The sequence below is a fragment of the Zonotrichia leucophrys genome, chromosome 2 (assembly GCF_028769735.1).
Source record: "Zonotrichia leucophrys gambelii isolate GWCS_2022_RI chromosome 2, RI_Zleu_2.0, whole genome shotgun sequence".
Lineage (NCBI taxonomy): Eukaryota > Metazoa > Chordata > Aves > Passeriformes > Passerellidae > Zonotrichia > Zonotrichia leucophrys.
This window is the reverse complement of record NC_088171.1, coordinates 136,163,184-136,183,641: the sequence shown is the minus strand read 5'-3', so window position 1 is coordinate 136,183,641 and position 20,458 is coordinate 136,163,184. Positions and strand designations below refer to the sequence as shown.

The 20,458-nt window shown below is 40.4% G+C and overlaps 1 protein-coding gene across 2 annotated transcripts; it reads right to left on the bottom strand.

Annotated features, from left to right (window-relative positions):
- Nucleotides 1–2,071: 2,071 nt before the first annotated feature.
- TNFRSF11B (TNF receptor superfamily member 11b) lies at nucleotides 2,072–18,679 on the bottom strand. Of its 2 annotated transcripts, none has more exons than XM_064706576.1 (5): nucleotides 18,157–18,679; nucleotides 8,489–8,858; nucleotides 4,813–5,007; nucleotides 4,239–4,463; nucleotides 2,072–3,217 (listed from the first exon to the last, which is right to left on the bottom strand). In XM_064706576.1, the coding sequence occupies exons 1-5, from the start codon at nucleotides 18,184–18,186 to the stop codon at nucleotides 2,829–2,831; spliced, it is 1,209 nt and encodes a 402-aa protein (XP_064562646.1). In that variant the 5' UTR covers nucleotides 18,187–18,679; the 3' UTR covers nucleotides 2,072–2,828. The 2 variants fall into 2 exon arrangements, with proteins under 2 accessions (XP_064562646.1, XP_064562647.1); XM_064706577.1 differs by having other exon boundaries at nucleotides 3,041–3,217; nucleotides 4,363–4,463; nucleotides 18,157–18,673.
- Nucleotides 18,680–20,458: the final 1,779 nt, after the last annotated feature.

Here is a 20,458-nt window from a genome sequence, read left to right as displayed (position 1 = left end):
CAGCTCTGGCTGTTTGTCCCCAGCCCTCACACCTCACATTTTGCCCTCCACAGCAGCATTTCCTCCAAGCCAGGGACACTGGGACCCCTCTCCTACCTGATGCCCATTGCACATCTTCCTCCTCCTGCAGCCTTCCTTATAAAACAAGCTACCACCCCCAAACCCACATTTTTTCCAAGCTTTCCTCCCACTTTCTGTTTGCCTCACCCTCTCCCTCATTATCCTGGGTCTTGCTTTTGTTTGTCTTGGCTATTTTGGGCTGGAGGCTCTTTGGGGAAGGGAATACAGTTTAAATGTCTCCTGCTCAGGATGTGTTCAAGTCATTCAAGTCATGAACTTCATATGAGTGAAGTTCATAAATGAGGGACATACTGGCTGAGAAGTGTTTACTTGAGCATGGGCAACTGATCAACTGAATCAGCTTTAAGATGTATAGTTCTTTAAGCATGTGTAACTTTGCATTTAGGGGGAAAAAATCCTATTTTGAAGGCACAGGTTATAGTTCTATGCTAAATTTTCCCAGGAAATCCAGTCCAGGCCATACTCTACTGTAGTGAAGCATATCATGTTCACATGGTAGTTTCAGCTTAAACTGTAGGCTCTGGCTCCAAGCACCTTCTTCACTATTGCCACTCCTGAGGGACCACAAACACTGCATTGTTTACAGAGAGTTACATATAACTACTTGAAAAATATAAATATAAATGTATAAAATAAAACCCATGTACTAAGAAGCAATCATGCTTTTCTCTAGAGGGCTCTATCTCTGTGATAAATTTTTAAATTATAGTGCTACTTGATACTGGATTTCTACTATCAATTTCAAAATTGTTGTAATATATGTAGAAAGGATTAAGATGATATTGTTTACAAGGTGTGTGTGATCTTCATTTTGTTGCCAGTAAGATCATTATTCTCACTTTAACACCTAAAACACCCCAAACCTCCACACCTGTCAGAGTCATGGAAACATCTGGTATCTATTTTGCAAATTTGAGAGTCTGTTGCTATAATCTTTTAATTACATATAAAACCACTTTCTGTTGTACAAGTATGTAAATTATCCCAAATGAATCAACACAAAACTAGGAATTTTTTTCATGTTCAGCACCATTTCTCAGTTACAGCAATAAATGAGATGCTAATAGCATGTGAAATTTAAAAGGGAGTTTATTCCTTTTGATAAAAAAGTGATGTGAGAATTCAGTGAAAAATGAGTCCCAAGTATTTTAAATCAGTATGTCTCATTTTTATTTGCTATACAGAGAGCAATTCTGATGAACACCTATCGTATCAAGCAGAAATCTCTTTCTCATTCTTTGGTTAAGATGCTCTCATCTCTAATAGAAGAATATTTGTCATACAAGGCTAAATGCTTATGGATTTCCTTTCCTTACACAATGGTAAAGAATATGTTGAATATTCAAGCTCTGTTCACATGGTTTAAAGAAAAAAAAACCATGAGTACAGTCTTTCTCTGAAGCCACCAAAGCCTTTGGCTTGCATTGTGAACGACCACTGGTCCTTAAAATTGAGAGCTTTTGATAATGACACTCATCCAGTCTCTGTTCTGCTTTTATGGGCTTAGGGCTTTGTAGGTGTCTCATTCTGTAGCTGAGAGAAATGGTGAATGACTATTTTTTATGTGACCTCTCAGTGCTCCCTTCCTTTAAACACAGTGGCAATATGTGAGGCTTTCCAAGCCTGTCAGGCCCATGCATCATCTTTCCTCCATGAAATTACTGTGGTTAGGGCAGAGGTTGTGAGCTCTCCAAGAACGTCACTGGGCCAAGAGCGGTGCTGGGCCAAATGTGTCTATGGAACTCTAATTGGTCATATCACAACCACCTGGGCCTTTTAGCCTGGGACCAGAAGGACTTTTGTAGCTTCTTCTACACCTTTGCAGTGACCATGAAATTCCATGATCAATATTTACTTGGTTCACATATTAACTACTAGACCAGACAGGGAGTAGCAGAGACCCTAGCCCAAGATAAAGTGCAAAATCCACATAGTCTGTCTTTGTAATTAGTTCCTACTTTAGAATCAAGAGTAAAACACCAGTCAAAAACTAAACTGAAAAATTTAATTGTTTTATAAAATAAGATTATGAAATTCTATATAAAAATCCAGCTTCTTAAATATGGTACATTCACTTCCTCACAGAATATTTAAATATTCAGGTCACTTGAGCTATATTTTCACTGTATTTGAGTTAAAATCATTGGATAAATTAAAACATCCTTACCAAAAGATACCACAACTTATACAAATAATACTAAGCAATAATACATTTTTTAAATACAAAATGTAAAGAAATTAATAACTCTTAGGGCATGCTACAAAATTTTGCCAGAAAAATATATGGAATCATATTTGTTTAGCTAGAAAATATACACTGTGCTTTCCAATTCTCTTCCTAAAATTCAGTCTCATATCCATTTAACTTAATAAATATGTACAACAAAAATGTTTATTCCTTGAAGAATATAAATAGCAAATACTGGAGTAGAGCCTGGTCTGGCATTCCTTTCTCATCTAGTGACTATAGTGGGACTTTTCAGCTCTGAATGTGCAAAACTGCAGAATCAGGCCCTTAGCGTTACCATTGGGTTAATAGCTTTTACAAAAGTGATTTTTATTAAAGAAAAAAAAAAAAAAACCAGCAAAAAAAACCCCTTCAAAACCACTGCAGGAGACTTAGAACTATTCCAGTCAGGCATTTCTATAAATAGTAAATCAAAATGTAGGGAAATAACGTTCCAGTTTAATTACTGCTGGCAGTAATTAGGGAAGAATAGTCAGTGGAGATAGAAACGTATCTTGAATTAGACACATCTTACTTTCACAGATTTAAGTTGGTTCCCTACCATTTCTAAAAAGAGTTTCTGGTATAATCTATACATTGTAAATCTGTGAAGAAACTTTATCACCTTCTTCAGGCTTTGGATGGTTCGTTTTGGAAAGTGGTACATTTTCAAGTGCTTCAGTCCATACATTAAACCTTTAATGGTGTCTTGGTCACCATTCTTTATTCTCCACAGATTGAGAAGCTTCAGAACTTGCTCTGTGGATTGACATAGTTTCATTGTGCGCTCAACATCTTCTTTTCCCACTTTCTTGCCTGGCAGGCTTGCCATCAGCGTGTTGAGATGTTCAAAGGTGAGGTTCAGGTGGCCAACGTGCTTTAAGACACTGTTTTCACAATGACCGATATCTATAGAAAGCAAAAAGAGAATACAGCTAAGTACAGCATATTACAACTTTACTGTAGCCTGCAAAAAAACCTTCCAAAATTCCAAGCTGAATTTGCTTTCCAAATTTCTTTGCTTCAAATAATTCTCTCATCTTTGCTTTTTTGGGCCCATCTATCCTGTAAAATGTTGTGTGTACGTGATAGGACTCCTAGTATTTGTTTCCAGTGAATGAAAATTTAGCTAATTCTCTTCAGAAATGCCTAGGCAAGCTTTGTTAAAATAGCAATTTTGAATTTTGAAGTACTCCAGACACTTCCTAGACTGACATAAGCATACATACTAAATAGCAGAGGGGTAAAAAAAACATTTCTGCAGCATTTTTCAAATCTATTCTGAGTGGACAAAATGTCATTTGGATGTGGTGGTTGTTGATGGCGGTTTACATGAAAAGACCTGGCCTAACTACTGTAAAAAATCTTGTTATTAATACTGCAGCACTATTTCATCTTTGAAACGTGTCTTGGTAGGTTCAGCACAAACAAAGCCGAATCAAATAAACAAATGAATCAGCATGACAAAGATACCAGAAGGGAAAAAGAAAGGAAAGCCTCTCTATGTATTCATAAAGTCACAAATATCAACCTCTACTTTACAGAAGACAAACTGCACTCTCAGCTGCAGGGAACCAGCTCCCTCTAACCTTGGTTGCTCAGATATTACAGTGGGAAACACTTTCCCCTCACTTGATCAAAATTCTTTGTATGTTGTGCAGTCTTAAAAGGGGACCTTGGTCACGGCACAACACACACTCCAAAGTACGCAACAAGTCTGGAAAGAATTCAGTCCTTGACTGATCTGGAGAAGTGGAATTCTGTTCCTGCTTCCCTCTGACTTCCCTATGCTTATGGCATTGATGTATCTCAGTGAAGGCCTGCAGGCCCCTCTCCAAGCACAACACATCCCCTTGGTATTTGATCCAAGCAATTTTTAAGTGCTATTCAGAAGGTTTTTTATAATGCATATGCTATCACAATAAGATACCTTGGATAATCTTCTTGACCATATCCTGTTCTTTGTTTTGCTGCTTCCACAGTTTCAAAAGATGGAAGGTCTGCTCTTGAGGGCTGTGCCTTTGTTTAATCCTTTCAATATTTTCTGTGCTAACCTTTGTCCCAGGCAAGCTGTCTGCTAGTATGTTCAGCCAGTTAGGTGTGACATGAGTAGGAACAGCAAACCTGAACATAGCCTCCTCACACAGGGTTACATCTGAAATGAGAAAGAGAAAATGTCAATTGTTCTGATCTCTTACCTTAACTGTCTCAGGAAAAAAACCCCAAAAAAACCCCAAAACCAAAAAACAACAACAACCAAGCAGCAAGAATGATAAGAAACAGTACTTAAAAAACAGACTAAGAACTTGTCTTTGTAGTGCTGTTTCTCTTGTGCTTGAGTTCTTTTTGGTCTGAGCTACAATAATTAAAGTTCTACTATGGCCATCACCATAGCAGGCAAAGAGCTAACAAGCTAGGTATTTTTATCCTGGGTTTTAGTAAATTAATTTTAACAATAACTAAAGGTATGTTTTCAGAGGACTCTTCCTTAATATGATACACACCTATTCCACATTTTTGAGGTGTCGTATCTGTATTTTCCTGACAGATGTTGTCACGAACCTCATTTCCTTTCAAAGCTATTTTGAAACCCAGGGCACTACAGTTTGTGTGTTTAAGACAGGCTGCTTTGGAGGAGGTTTCATTCGAGAAAAATCCCTCTGGACATCTCTCACATACAGTGTCACTCTCAGGGGTACCTGTGGAAACAGGAAAACAATGCATCCAATTACATATAACCTCAACTGTGGAGAAAAAAATTTAAAAAGAAAACAGCAAAAAAACATTCCTCTCTAAACTGTCATGCTTCTGCTTTTCATGTTTGTGATCTATTAAGGAATCACTTTGGAAGAAAAAGAGACAGAAGATGACTTAGGAGAAGGATGTTCCTGCTGATGTAATACAGTAAATAGTACTCTTAAATATGTTACCAAGTTTAAAATTGGTGATTACTGATTAAATCAGTAATTTAGTAAAGTAATATCTTTATAACCTTGATTACTCAAGTCTATTCACACATTACACTATGTCTGATCTTCATCCTTCACCTATACAAACATTCTGTAAAGTAAATAAGTGGAAAAAAATTTTCACTCTGAAAATTCTGAATTTCACTCTGCAGTAACTGCCCAGAGCCTGACTTGAATGGGTTACTTCAGTTCTAGATAAAAATACAATCCAATTCCATATCAACTAAAGACAACAATTTTGAAATTCTTTTTGGGCCTTGAATAAAGTGTTATTAAAAGCAAAGAAAGCAGTGTCCAATATTAAAAAAAATATTTAATAGACTTACATGTTCTACTTGGTGATTTATAATGCATAGTTTTACTTCAGAACTAAATATATCATACAACTAGAGAATCACAACATATGGTTCTAACATAGTAAGAAAACAAATCCATGAAATCTGAAACTATGCAGTCTAACCACCAGTGGCAGGAAAGTAACAGCACCAATAACTGCTGTATACTCACTCCTAATTCATCCTTATTCATCCAACATTTAACAAGTGCCTGAAGTCTGGTATCTAATACTGCATTATTGAACATGAGCTTAAGCACATGCTTAAAATTTATTTGAAAAAATTGGAAACTATATTTGAATAAGAAAATACCTCCATCTAGTGTATTTTTTTAGTATTTACATGTGGATGTTTATTTTAATGTTAGCTTTTTAGCAATCTTTTCTTTATTTCGGGAAATCCTTAGAGAAAGAGAGTATTACGCATCTCGAGTTTTCAATCAGCTGTGAAATCAAGAAGAGTGCTTGCACACAACCTGACCCAGCACTTCATCAGACAACGAGTGGAAACAAAGGAGTTGATAGCTGCCAAAGTCCCTGTATGCGCCAGCCCCTGGCAAAGCCTGCGCGTTCTGCAGCCCCAGCCCGGCCCCGCGCAGTGCGCGCTGCCTGCAGCGCTGCTGGACACAGCTGCGGGCAGCACCTGCACCCGCGGGCAGCGATAGCTGGCCTGAGGCAGCTGCATTTCAGCAACTTCCCTGCCATAGACAGACTCTGCTGTGTGCTGGCAGCGGGGAAGTGGAAGGAAGGAGTGTTCCTGCAAATGGTGCATCGTTCCGCTCACAGCTTGCTGCATCATCTTTGCAGCACAAGGGAGGAATATACCCCGTTCTCCATCAGTGCTCTCAGGACTGAGCATAAAGTCACTCTCCAGCTCTGCCAGCTTCTTCACTGTTTATTTCGCCGCTCTTGTTAAGGACACGAATTGCCGCTGTCTGCCTGCCCTTCTGCCACTCCCTCCAACCCTCCTGGAATCCCCCAATCTTCCCAGGGAAACGGCAGCAGCCACGGGGGAGACGGAGCTGCCTGCTTTCCCAGCACAATGCTGCTCGAAACCCTGCCTCATCCAGGGCCCGCCGCGGCAGAAAGGAACAAAGCCTTAATCTTCACTCACAAAAAGAGACTACAAAGGAAGGTGATATCCCAGTGTAATCACGAGCAATGAGCACCAGGGAAACAGAATTCTAATGCTTTAAGCCTTAAATGAAGCATTGGACCACACCATCTGCCTGTGTGGGAATGGAATCATACTTTTCTGCTTTTAGGTTTTATTTCACCTGAATGTGCCTCATTACAAAGTTCAAGGCTATCATATGGCAAAAAGCAATAACACAGTTACTTATTACAAATAAGCAGTATATGCTTATTAAACTCTTAGTTGTTGCCTCACCTCAAAAAGTGGTATTGACACAGGGGGATGCAATTATTTTTACAATGTTTTCATTCCTTTTCTGAGGTCTGCTTGGGTTTAGCTGGTTCAATCTGATGGTCTTTTGGAAACAAACTTTTCAAGATGTTACAAAACTCAACATTTTATCTTCTTTAAAAGTTTGCTTCATTCTGATCTGAGGGATTAAAATTTGTCTGCCATATTTCACTGTGCTCGGAGGGATGCAGCAGGCTGGTTGCTCAGACAATTTATGCTTTCATCTCCCAAAGCCTTTCTGAGGATTTTGTTTCTGGTCCCTTTTGACTTGCTGCTGAGATACAGTGGAACCTCATTAACCCAAGCCCCTGGGTATAATGGTTTAGGTTAATGAATGTTTATAATATGGAAATGTGATAACTGCCAGGTGGAAATGCTTGACAGTGGAAGGGCATCAGGGTAAAGCTTCATCAACCAATTACTCAAGGACTAGTGAGCAGCTACAGCAGCGACATTTCTCCTTCTGCCAAAGCTGCTCTCCAGTGAGAGGTTCATAACCCAGAAAAGGACCTCCAGCCTGTCATTCAGCTCAGCACTAAAATGCACAGGGCAGCCCTAGTGTTTCTCACTGCAGGTACATCATTCCTAGGGAAATCATTCTGCCTGCAGGTGTCTGAGACACTTTGATTTTCTGCATTTCCTTCCTCAGTGCTCTTCTCCAGGCAGTTATCAAGATCTGGTACAATGACAGTTTACAATTCTTTCAGGTTGTGCTAAATACTGGAGCTAAACTGGGCCACAGCATTTGCCAAACAATAAATGATGTATTTGGTTTTGAGGGAAGAACAAATTATTGGTTTAACAGTTTATGTTGTTTTAAATGAAGAATACACTCGACAGAAAAGTGCTGCTTTGCTCTATATTCCCACCAGACTTTCAGCACTGTGCCAGCTTGCTTGACAAAGAAATGGTTGTTTGCTTGATAATAGTAACAATTTCCCTAAGAAAGGAAAATTCCACTTAGCATGCTGATAATTAATTATTACCACATATTGCAGTGACACCAGAGCTATATTAATGTTATTATAATTATATACTTGGTGTCAAACATGTAGTGCTCCTGGTGTTTGTCAAGATATACGGTTGCTTGAAACAGCGGATTTCAAAATGAAAACCATTATTATTTTTCACACACACAAATACTACATTCCAGATAATGTTCCTTTAAAAGAGGCAATCCATCATGTTTCTCATTAGAGTGCAATTTGCTACATTTGCTACTGCCATTAAGTTATATATTACAGCAGGAGCAGGGTATTCCACTGAGAAACCTTCCTTTGGCTACAGTCCAAATGATGCAGATTAGAACAAGTTCAATTGGTTTTACAATTTACTGTCCTGCAATTTCATCTGGACAAGCCTCTTTCCTAATCTTGTCACTGCCACGACTCGTGGACGCGCTGCCGAGCTCCGATTACGCCTGTCCATAGCTATGGAGGAGCGGGACCCACCTGCCTGGGCAACCCCGGAGCCGGGCGGACACTCCGTGTGCCTCAAGCAGAACTCGAGCTCCAGGTACCTGCCCGGGACGCACTCGCAGACGCGGTTCTGCGTGCTGGAGCACTCCTGCCTGACGAGCTGCAGCTCCTTGCACACGGTGCTGCAGTACTGGCACTCCTCGTTGCTGTTCCACTCGTCGGCGTAGTACTGAGCCGGGCACGGGGCGCACTGCGTCGGGCTGCTAGCGCTGCAGTGCCGCTTCACGTAGCTCCCCGGAGGACACTGGTCACACAGCAGCTGCCGAGATGTCTCTGGGTCGTAATGGAGGTACTTGGGGGGAGAATCATCCTGGAAGGTCCATTTGACAGAAATGTCCAAGAGCTAGCAACAGGAAAACAAAACATCGTCTCCTTTTAGTTCCGGGAAGCACCGTGATCACAAGGAAACCTGCACTTCAGTGAGTTTATGAGTCTACTCATGTCACTCATCTTCAAACAGATATTTGCATTTGAAATTTCTGAGATACCTGCAAGCTTCCAGACTCTCCTATGTCTAAGAATGGGAAAGTTTTAGGATCTTATCTAGCAAATCTTCCCGACCTAAGTGATTCCTTCCATAGATGTAGATACTATTCTCTGATTTACACCCTTTTAATATCACTGGGCAATGACCTTTTACTGCCTGGCACCAGAAAATTTGTCCAATGCACAGCAGGTGGGGATTATACATCTTTGTGTTCTTAAGCAGAAATTGTGCCTGAACATATGAATATGACCAGTGTAGTGCACCATCACCACAGATACCTTTAAAGGTGATTCCTTACACTATTCCTCTTATGCTTTTTACAGAAATTATTGGCTAGAACAATAGAGGTTACTTTTTAATGCCTTCCATTCAATTTTGCACTGATACGCAGAAGCTTTTGGGATGTAATGTGGCAACTACATCAAAGGAGTAGACACAGCTTGAGACAAAGGTAAGGAAGGATGCAGGGTACGAAGGGCACATTAAGGACTCAATTGTGTGAGCTCGAAGAGACCAGGCCAATGCTTTCATGTCCTACCTGAAACCACAGGCTCACAGATGTTGTGAAAAGCTGGTTCAGTACCAGCACATGCCATGACAGCTGGAGTCCTCCTGCTTCCTACAACAGTCAGCTTTGCTGGTGTGACTGGGGACCTGGTGAGCTGAGACAGCCTGCCTTGCTGCAGAGACAACCTCCATATCACTTTGTTTTGGTCTTATAATTGAAAATTTGGTTCTGTGATTCTGTCAGTCTACCACAAAAATAATTTTTGAGAACCACCCTGATCCCCACAGGGTCTGCCAACAGCTCACTCTCCTCACTGATAACCCAGCTCTGTCCCTGCACTGCATGCATGGCTACATGTGCCACTGCTCTTCCAAAGCTTGTACATTATTTTATAAAGATGAAGTAAACTGGATCTAAGATATTTTTCAGTGTATCCAATAAAATTATAGATCTGACTTGTCTTTATTGCTAATTTAATCTTTGTCAGCTAACACAGAGTTGCCAATTTAATTTCAAAAATGTATTTCCTCTTTTTCAAATGTCCCCAAAGTATAAGTGGAATTAACTTTTTTTTTTTTTTAAGTTGTATTTTCTTGAGATGCTTCATTTAAGGGCCTCACTTCTGCCATATCAAGGCACTTCTAAAGCCATAGTCTCATTAAGTTTGGAAATGGCAATTTAAAACTTCATCTGCATTAACACAATTCACAGTAAACAACAAGTGATATGAGATGCTTAGCTTAGGAACTCTTATTGCTTAAGCAAGTATTCTTAAATGCATTCTCCTATTGCACATCTATGAATCCACTTTTCATACACCTGTACTTGGGCTGAGGAATGAAATGCAGATAGTATGGATATTCCCTACAACCTCTTGCAGCTACCCTTGACTAATAATGCCCTTGACTGATAACTTATCAGATTTCTTGAGGTTGGAGATCTCACTTTTCTTGTGGTCTCAATGCACAATACCTTTCACTGTGAGAAATTCCTTATTAGTCTTTGAAGTTTGATGAACAACTCCATTTTCCTTAAATGACTGGATCTGTTTTATGTGATCTATTTAACAAAGAGGGTGCAGCACATTTTTTAATAGTGAGTGGCTTCACATTGAGGAAAAATGCCCCCACCCTTGGTAAATCTACAGCTATGACTAGTAATAAGGAAGTCCTGGTAATCTCATTAATTGTTGATGTGAACAGTGAAGTTTTCTTCTATGGTTTTAGTTCAGTAATAGATAATACAGCATCCCAGAGTCCAAGACTTGCATGGACACAAACATTTCCTTCACAGAACATATCTGACTACAACATGTGGCACAGGCACTACAAAGATAAGCATCAACCCTCATCAACTTCACACAGATATCTGTTGTGGAAACCCAAGACAATTCCCAACAGAGGTGAACATCTGACACTGTGAAAATTATTAGGGACAGCAACCAGTCAGTCATATGGGCAGCAGTCCTTGTGCAGAAACATCAGTATTCCTGCTCTGCAATGCACAGCTCCCCACAAATCCAGAGCTGTCATGGCAGTAGAATCTGCTCCTCTGGGTTGTGCCTCTGCCCATGGTGACACATTTTCATGTAATGAACAAGGTAGGTGAATAATTTCATAACTATTAACTCTACTCTGCAACATGTAGGAGCAAGAATAACAAGATTTTATCTATTTTCCTTACTCAACTATTTACATGGGAAACCATGTATGAGGCAAATAAAGAGTTTTGCTGCAGGGGATGACTCAGCATTAAAATTAATTAAAATTCAATAATCAGGGTATGAAAGCCGAGGAATTTGTAGGGAAAAATGGAGGGATTTGCTCCCTGAAGGACCTACAGCTGTGGGAAACAAGCCAACAAAAATTGAAAACATTTCAACACAATTTGAGAGGAATTAACTTTAAAAATTGAGCAAAACAATACTTGAACCATATGTGTGTGAGACATACTGAGTTTTGTCCTTGGAAGAACCAATAACTATAAACTAATAATGGCAACGAGAATATTATTAATCTAAATGAGCATAACCCTTCTGAAACCATAATAATAGGATAAATAAATTAGCATCACTAAAAGAACAATCAGTCTTCCCATTTGATTTTTTTCTTTTTGCTTTTAAGAGAAAAGTACATCACACTTGTTTTCTCTTTTTTTCCCAGAAATACATTACATAGCTGCAGTAATCCATTGATCAGTGGCTGAGCCACATGTATGCAGGAGTCCACTATATTATTTAGTAAAATATTATGACAAAAAGATCCTTCAGTCAAACTAAAGATATGCAATGAATATCTCTGAACTTTACCAGAGCATTTTATACATAATTTTCAACATAGAACTAGATCACCATTACCACTGTTTGACTACTGTGAGCCTATTGGCACAGGGAGCTGTGCAACTCCTCACTGCCATAGGAGATTGCAAACAGCCGAGTTCAAGATGATACCTGACATAGTAATGGATGAAAATAATAAAGGACTATTAAACATAAACATCAGCTTTTGATCAAGAAATTCCAAGCCAAAAACTGAATTCACAAAAATAGTGATATTTCTGCCATCTCTTCTATGCATCAGATATCAACCACAGCCATAGACAGCACATGCGTCCTTTTAGGGCATTTTTTCTGGACTTTTTTTTTTAGACCAAATATAGCCATCAGTATGTTGCTAAGTACATTTCTAGACCTCAATCCCCAATATCACACTTCATAAGACTACTGTAGGTTACTCAATAATACTTAATAAAAAAGATCTGCAATTGCTTTCTATGCAGTCCAAACACACACAGCACAACTGAGTATTCTGAATATTGATATGCAACCTGCAAATCAGAAGTTATCTTTAAACCTACATCAAGTGCCAAGGTAAATTCAATCTATTTTTCAGATGTTTTGCAAGAATTCAGTAGTAATGGTAGAAGATAATGAAATAAAGTTGTCACTATTTTTACTGTAGCAACATGGCACAAGCAGAATGAAAATACTCTTTTGTCCCCCAATTCACAGAATAAGCTGGAGGGGAACATCACTAAATTGTTCTTTCTCCTGGCCTAACACACAGTTAGTTTGTGCTTACATTAGGAATTTGCATCACCTGTTACAGCAGATTTGCAGAGCAAAACAGATGGTGCTGAGCACCTGACATCCACATTATGTATTATTCTGAGGGGATATTTTGGACTAACTTCAATCTGCTCTCATGGACAAGCATGCATTAGTGGTTACAGTGCATCTGGTGTCTCTGGGGCCCATCTCTAGATTTGCTTTCATCAGTTCAGTTTACTTTGGTAAATCCACTTTGTGCACTCCAGGGCTGCTCTGATATGGAAACTAAAACACAGTAAATAAAGATGATCAGGAGAGGCCCTTCAATAGCATGTTCCTAAGACAAATTAAAACGGCATTTAAATGCATTTTATGTCCTTCCTGACATTTCCTCTCCTAAACTATGCTATGACCAACTTGATAGCAGTTTCTTAGCTACACAAACCTCTGATTGATCTGAATGTCCATATTGAAATGCAGTCTATATACTAAGCACCTGAATGTCTTCTATTCACTAAGCACTATTTGAGCACAGCAAAGTGTCATGATCTGAACTTACTAGTTTTGAACAGTGGTCTCTCCAAAAGCTTCATAGAAAGAAAGATTTCTTCCATAAACACGCCTGGCCTGTTTTGCTCTTGCTGGAAAAAGTGTAATGTGCCAATTTGAAAGAAGGAAGAAATTGCAAGTCCAGCTTCAGTCTACTGGAATCAGAAGTAGGGACAATGAGTATGTTCACTCTATAACCCTTCTGAAACCAAAGCTGGCATCCATCAGTGCTGCATACAACCAAATTAATGGATTTGTCATTCAGAAGATTGTGTAAAATTCTGTTCATCCTTGTTTAGGAAAGGATAATTCACTGGGAAGCAGTACAGAGAAAGTTTCAAAGGAAATGGAGAGCTCCTCCCTGGAGAGGATCTGGACTTATTGAATAGCTTGGCAAGTCACAAGAGAAGCCATGGACTCAGTACAGACAGCCAGTGAACTCAGAGAGAACTTTCTCCATTAAAGGATAATACTGGCAAATGAAAAGGGGATTCTCTTGTCAGAGGAAGATTGGGAACAGCCTTTCACTGAGAAGCAGGTGCAAGAAACCCATGTGTCCTAAATATAGCTCTCAATGCCTTTCTGAAAGCAAATACCCCACTTCATTTCCTGGAAGAGATGGCAAATGGACTGAAGAGATCTAGGCAGTTTCTTTCAGTTTTAAACCCTCAGCCAATTCTTTATATGCCAGCACTAAGGGAAGAAAATAATGCTCAGTATCTTTTTCATCTTGACAAATTAATTGCTAGTGTGATTCATTTGTAAACAGTTTTCCTAGGGTTAGTAAAATGCAAGGCTCAATTTAAAAAAAAAACCCTAATGGTTAGGGGTTTTTTGTTATATGAGTATGAAATTCTATCAATAACAAAATTGTAGTAGCAAAAAAAACACCCAAAAACAAAACAAACAAACAAAAAACCCACACCAAAACTAGAATAAAACCTAATATAATTAACTACATCTAACAACCTATTGGGTGAAATGGAGTTCTAGTGTCATAGGCTCACTGCTAAAAAGACTGAAGAACTCAATCTTCCTCCATGTCCCTGGGGGAAATCCTGGGCACCTCTCAGGATGGCTGGCTCAGTGTGAGGAATTGGGATGAACTGTAAATACTGAAATATAAGCCTAGTGTAAGTCAGTGTGATGCAAGCAAATGCTGAGAACTTATTCAAGATGAATTACCCAAGGTTAGACAGCAGTTCTTTCACTGTGTCACTCAGCACATTAGGCCTGAAGCTATATTTCTCCATACCATCCTTATGTCAGCATACATATAAAAGGCCTGTGCAGTCCATTTGTTTGATTCCTTAGAAGATGCTTTTGAAAGAGAAATAAAGTGATTGTAAAATTTCATTTCAGATCTTGGGCAAAAAACAATACACACCCTTCTCTTTCATCTTTAAATGTAAGGCAAAGAGCTGCTTGATTTCTCCTGTTGAATTAAAATGAACTAGAAGACAAAGCACATGAAGTAAAAATCCTTCAAGCATCATCCCTTTAAATCAGTGCTTTGTGGCAGAAAAGAGAGTGGCTTTTCAGCATATGAAAATATTATTATATAGCTTGGCTTTGTGGTTTTGGGTTGTAGACCAAAGGAGAATGTTTAATTTGCTGAGAAAGATAAATCTGTTTCTGTTTTGCATTCCACAAGTATTCCAAAGCATATTTTCTTGTGTGATAAATAATCATTCAAGACATCTGTCAGATTGCTCCCAGTGTTTGCATTGGGTTCAAAGTAAAACCTCACAACTCTCCTACTTTGCCTTCTATATAAAATATTTGGACAAAGCAAAGGCAGGAGGCTTTCACATATCCTCAACCCTTAGGCAAAATTCCTCACTGAAATCATGCACAGGCCCAGAGAAATCCTACTGGCAAAATATAGCACTGGATGATATTATCAAGGTCCTCTTCCATCAATAGCTTGTATCTCAGATCCAGTATGTGACAATGCCATGCTGGATCAGATCCACATCCAGCTATTGAAAATCACCATTGTAAAATGCTTGCCATCCTGGCAGAAATGACTCCCATCTAGCTCTCATCCACCTCATCTTGCTGTTGTGAAGGCCCATGCAATCACCAGGTTTAAGCTCTTTGGGCCAGCAGCTCTGCAGCACTGCTGACCTGCCCTGTGGGGACTGCAGGCTCACGAGAGCACTGCCCAGGCAAGGGACCTTTCTGCAGACCACAGCCAAGGGCCAGGTACACAATGAAACCTGACATGGAGTCATCTTCACTGCTTGGAGTTCAGCTATAAAGTTCTTCTACCATTCTACCAACTGCTTCATTGTAATCCACTCACTTTGGACATAACAGGACCTATTTTTGTTTGGAAGACACTTTATGAAGTGGAGGCTCCTCTTTTACATTAGGACTTTAACTGGTGACTCTCCTGAGTGACACATATTCAAAACTGAGGCTATGAAACACTGTCGTCATTTCTCTGCCAGTAAAGGAATATGTCAAAATGCCAAGTCTTGTAGAGACTTTTTGAGGCACCATTAGTTAGTTGTCATTCACACCAACTTAGGGGTCTAAATTACTGTTTCATTTTCAGTGGTATGAAAATGAAATTCAGATGAAGAGCAGTTTCACATTTTATCAAAGCAGGGCTAAATTGAAAGTCTTCATTTCTATGAGTTACATTTGCCTTGAAACTTGTAGAGGGACAAAGCAGGGAAAACGAACCAGATAACTCTCCAAAATATTTGTCTTACATTTTGGAACATTATTCACCAGAGTGACAGCAATATTTAGAGCTAACCCAAACCTGGGATGTTCCCACTGCAACTACAGTCTGCCTTTGCACTGACAGAACTACTAACAGCTGCCTGCTAGCTAGAGGATGTATGTCCAGTACCATGTGCAAACAGGTGTTTTTACAGAAGGAACAAAATTAAGTTTTCCATGAGATTTGAACAGTGGGTATAACTTCAATTGTCACAATATCTTTTAAAAATTCTTCTGGTAACCTTAGTGTTTTATTTTTAACAAAGACACATGCAGACATGCAGACAGAAAGAAAGTCAGACAGAAAGATAACTCCTACCCTCACAGGCTGCAAAGCCACTGCTGCCTACACACAGCAAACCCAACAGGCAGGCCAGAAAAAGAATGTCACATGTGCCCAGAGATCCAAAATAGAGAAAGGTCAAGGATAAGGGTCAAGATAGTTACGTGACAAGTAATGAGATTCAGCTTTGGGGAATTTCTTTCCATTCAGTCCAATTTCATAATGTTTGTAAGCAGCTTTAGTGTTCCAAGCAAACAACACAAACATGAGTGCACCTCCACATCAGGAATAACCTTTCTGAAACCTTAGCAAAGAAGCCAAGGCTGAAAGTACATCATGCCCCAGATACAATGTCTCCAAACTAGGCTGGGGGATATGTGAGCCAGACCCATAGAACTTTTATCTATAGTTGTACCTCCTAAAAGGGTTGTTGTACCTCCTAAAAACAGATACTAAAGCTACTTTTCTGAGCTCTAGCACATCTGACAGTACTTAAACTTCACTAATTTTACTTTAATTTCACAATAATTTAAAATTAATTTAATAACAACAACAACAATAATAATAATAATGCAGTTGAATGATGATCTCTTTGCTATGCACTGCCACTGATGTATTTCAGCTCCAAGACTCATCTGCCAGAGGATTATGCTGAATTCACCAAATGCTATTACTTTGTGGGAGAACATGAACAGGCACATTGCATTTAATTAAAATCAAAATCCTGATGTGATTATTTTATGACAGCCACAGATAAGAAGCCAGGTTGATAACCAGATATTGCTGAAACTCCCAGATTAACTTCCTGTGATTTCATATTGACAAAGCAGGCACAACATCAGACATGGGATGAAAAAGCTGTCCTGAATTTCAATCTGCTGACCACAAGCCTGACAAATTTTACTTCCCGTGCACCATTAATTACTTTGGGTTTCCTTCTCAAAAAGCTCTTTCAGAAAGTTGTACAGAGAGTAATAAACATGCATTACTCATCAAATCCTGGAAATCTCGTTGCATTTATAAAAAGCTTTCAGAATAAATGGATCTCAGTTCTAATGCTCTGCCACAACATTAATGCCGGTGTGCTCACCAAAACAACCCAGAAGCAAGTTACTGTGCTGGCAAGAGCCTGCTCTGACTATTATTTTTTAATGTTTTTCTTTGAAAGTTTCCTTATGCAAAAGATGAAGAGCCTCCAAATAGATGTTACACAGGATCTGTCTGTAGGCAGGTTTTAATTAAACTGAACTCATATACTATTCCATATGACTAAATGGATTAAATAACATTTTGAAAGATTTACTGCACTGCTAACATCTCTAATTTTGCATCTGGAAGTATCTTACTAAATCACCAAGTAAACAAAGACTTATTAAAGCAGGGGCTTATACCAGATTTAATAACCCAACTTCTTCTGTAATAGCTACTGACACAGCTACTAATTCATCCCCTTCTTGCATATGAGGCTGAATTTTCTAAGCCAAGACAAGAACCACACACTAGTGGGGTTTTTTTTGTGGTGTTCACAGTGGTTTTCCCGGGTAAGAAATCCAACCCAGTACCTGAGAGTGCCCCTGCAGCGGAGATTAGAGGCAGGCAGGGATGGAGCTTTTGTAATCAGAAACAAACATCGTAGCCTACAGTTTCTAAATTCATTACTCGATACAGGCTTTTGCTGCAGACCAGTCTGATGAGGCCTCATAAAAGGAGGAAGTCAGAAAAAAAAGCAAAAAAAAAGCAATTCATGCCACTACCTTGAGAATGGGATGAAAAACCCTGCTGTCTCCCTGGAGCTGAACGTGTCCATCACATTCCAAACTCGCCAAGAACGTTTGGAGAGATGAAACAAAAAGGGTTTACCAAGAAAACGGAGAGAAGACAAAGCAACCCACAAACAAACAAACAAACAACCCCCCCAAAACCCCCAAATCCAAAACAAAAGCCCAGAAGAAAAGCCGTGTGTCTCTCCAGGCTGGTGTCTGAAGCTGCAATGCATCCTAGAGCCCATCTACCTCTGCAAGGGACTCACCACAAGCGTGCAGCACAGGAACTTGTTCATTGTGGTCGGTGGAAGAAACCTCAGCGCGCTGGGAATCAGGCAGAGCCAGCGCCAGGCTCCAGCAGCTGCTCACATTCCCAACATTAAAGACACGATATATATATAGTCCCGGTGTAACAGGAAGCCTGGGCTCAGCTTTGATCACACATTCCCTGCCGTGACCAAACTTTTCTCTCGCGCACTCCCCCTCACCTCCCCCCACCCCCCTCTTTTTTTTTTTTTCTTTTTTCTTTTTTTTTAAGGAACCTGTAAAACTTGGTGACTTAATGGAACCCTTTGAGCGCCGTAACCACAGACTGGAAAATGCAGGAGGGAGTGTCGGGGGCTGGCCAGGGGAGGGTTTAATTGCTCCCTGTCTGTCTGGCTGGCCGTGCCGCCCTGCGCTGCAGCGGGGCCGGAGGGCAGGCTCCGCTCCCTTGGCTGGGCTCCGCGGGGGCTCCCAGCAGTGGGGCAGGCTGGAAGCGAAGGCCAGGGCGGGGAGGCTGAGGAGAAGGAGGGTCCCCGTTCCTTCCCTTCCCTGCTGAGGCAGGAATGCGAGGGACGGCGCCCGCCTCTCTCCGAGGCGCCTCCGGCCTACGCCGGCCCGAGGGGCTTGGCTCGGGAGAGGCCCGGGCGAGCGGCGACACGGGGCCCTTGCTGTGATTTTCCAGCGACAGTCGTGCCTTCAGCATGCTCCTGCCCCAGGAGAAGTCCCACTCAGGGCGCTGTTTTACCTGCTCCCCGGTTTAAGTTAGAGAAGGCCATTTTTCTCAAGCCATAAGGATCAAACCCTGCTGTTCGTGCTTCCCGGGATTGCTCCGAGGGCTCCATGGAAGCCCCGGGGAGGCTGTGTGTGCCAGGTGTGGAGCAGAGGAAGGTGCAGAGAAAGGATTTATTTTCCCAACCTGCAGATAGCTATAAAGGATTATGGGAGCCTGTGGGATCCTGGGGAAGAAGCCAAACCTGATGTGCCTCCAGATTTCACAGATGGTTTTTTCTCCCTTTTCACAGGCCAGACCAAAACCTCAGCTCTGGATATGCCAGCTCTTGAGCATTTAAAACTGGGGCCCCTGTTGGCAGTGGGTGTGCAGTTTCTCCCCTTTGAGTCACAAGGCTGAGCAGGATTGGCAAGAGTTAGGTGGAAAAAGTCTGCATATTGTTTCATAAAAATTCAGCTGTATTGTCTGGAAACCATCATCTTCAAGGACAGCCTCACACGTGCCTCCTTACAAATCTATAGCCATTTGAACGGGCATCAAGCATAACCTAAGATTGAAACAGATTCTGGTTACATTTGCCAGGATGATAAAAATTCAAGACACTTGAATTAGTGGTAAATTCTCTGTGAGAAATGGTGTGAAAACTGGCACAGAAAGCTGACCACCTGAGGTAGCATTGCTGGTATTTGATGGGTAGTAGTCACCACTTGATTAGTGTTGTACCTGGAATGGATGATGCAAATGTTCCTGTAATCTTTTCACAACTTTTTAATACTTTAGCATTTATTCTTAAATATATTTATGAATGTATCACCCAGGTAAAAGCACAGTAGTGCCAATAGATGGATTTTACCTGTACATTCCCACATTTTCATTGTGGAGCAGTGGGAAGGATTGTTCCTGACATGGACATCTTTGAGCATGTTAGGATAGCTTTGTGTGAGTATGGTGTTCTCCAAGCAGGGACCAACTTCAAGTGTCAACCATAATGCTACAGCAACTCCATCAGCAGAAGTTGTTAAGTTCATAAGTAGAAGTTTACATTAAACTACTTTTATCCTCTCAAAGGCCAAGAGCTGGACATGGCGTCATGTCTCTTCTGATTGGAAGCAGCTCTGGTGTCAGGTCAGGGGATCCTGGGAGGGAGGTGAGGCTGATTGCTCTCATGTCAGATACAGCAGAAAGAAAAGCAGCAACTGCATAGCAAGCTCCTTGTGTTTAATTGACACTGTTAACTAAATTTCAGTGGGCTTTGGATGGGGCTATGTCTTCTCATTGCTGGTACTACCCATAAATGCCCAACAGCTGGCTCTGTCAAGAAATAAAACTATAGCTCATAAGCCTATTTAAACAGGTTAATGTGTATGGACAATAGCGTTCATATCAGAATTTTCTAGAGATGGAAATATTTTATGCAATTAACCAGAGCAGAAAACAAATTAGAAAGCCATTGAAATTCTTCAGCTGAAAATGGTGCTGTTGCTAAGAAGAGGGATCTTCTTCAACACTACTATTTTGTGTATATTTTTGTTCAGAGTTACATGTGCTGACTTCTCTGAAAAGATGTTTTTCAT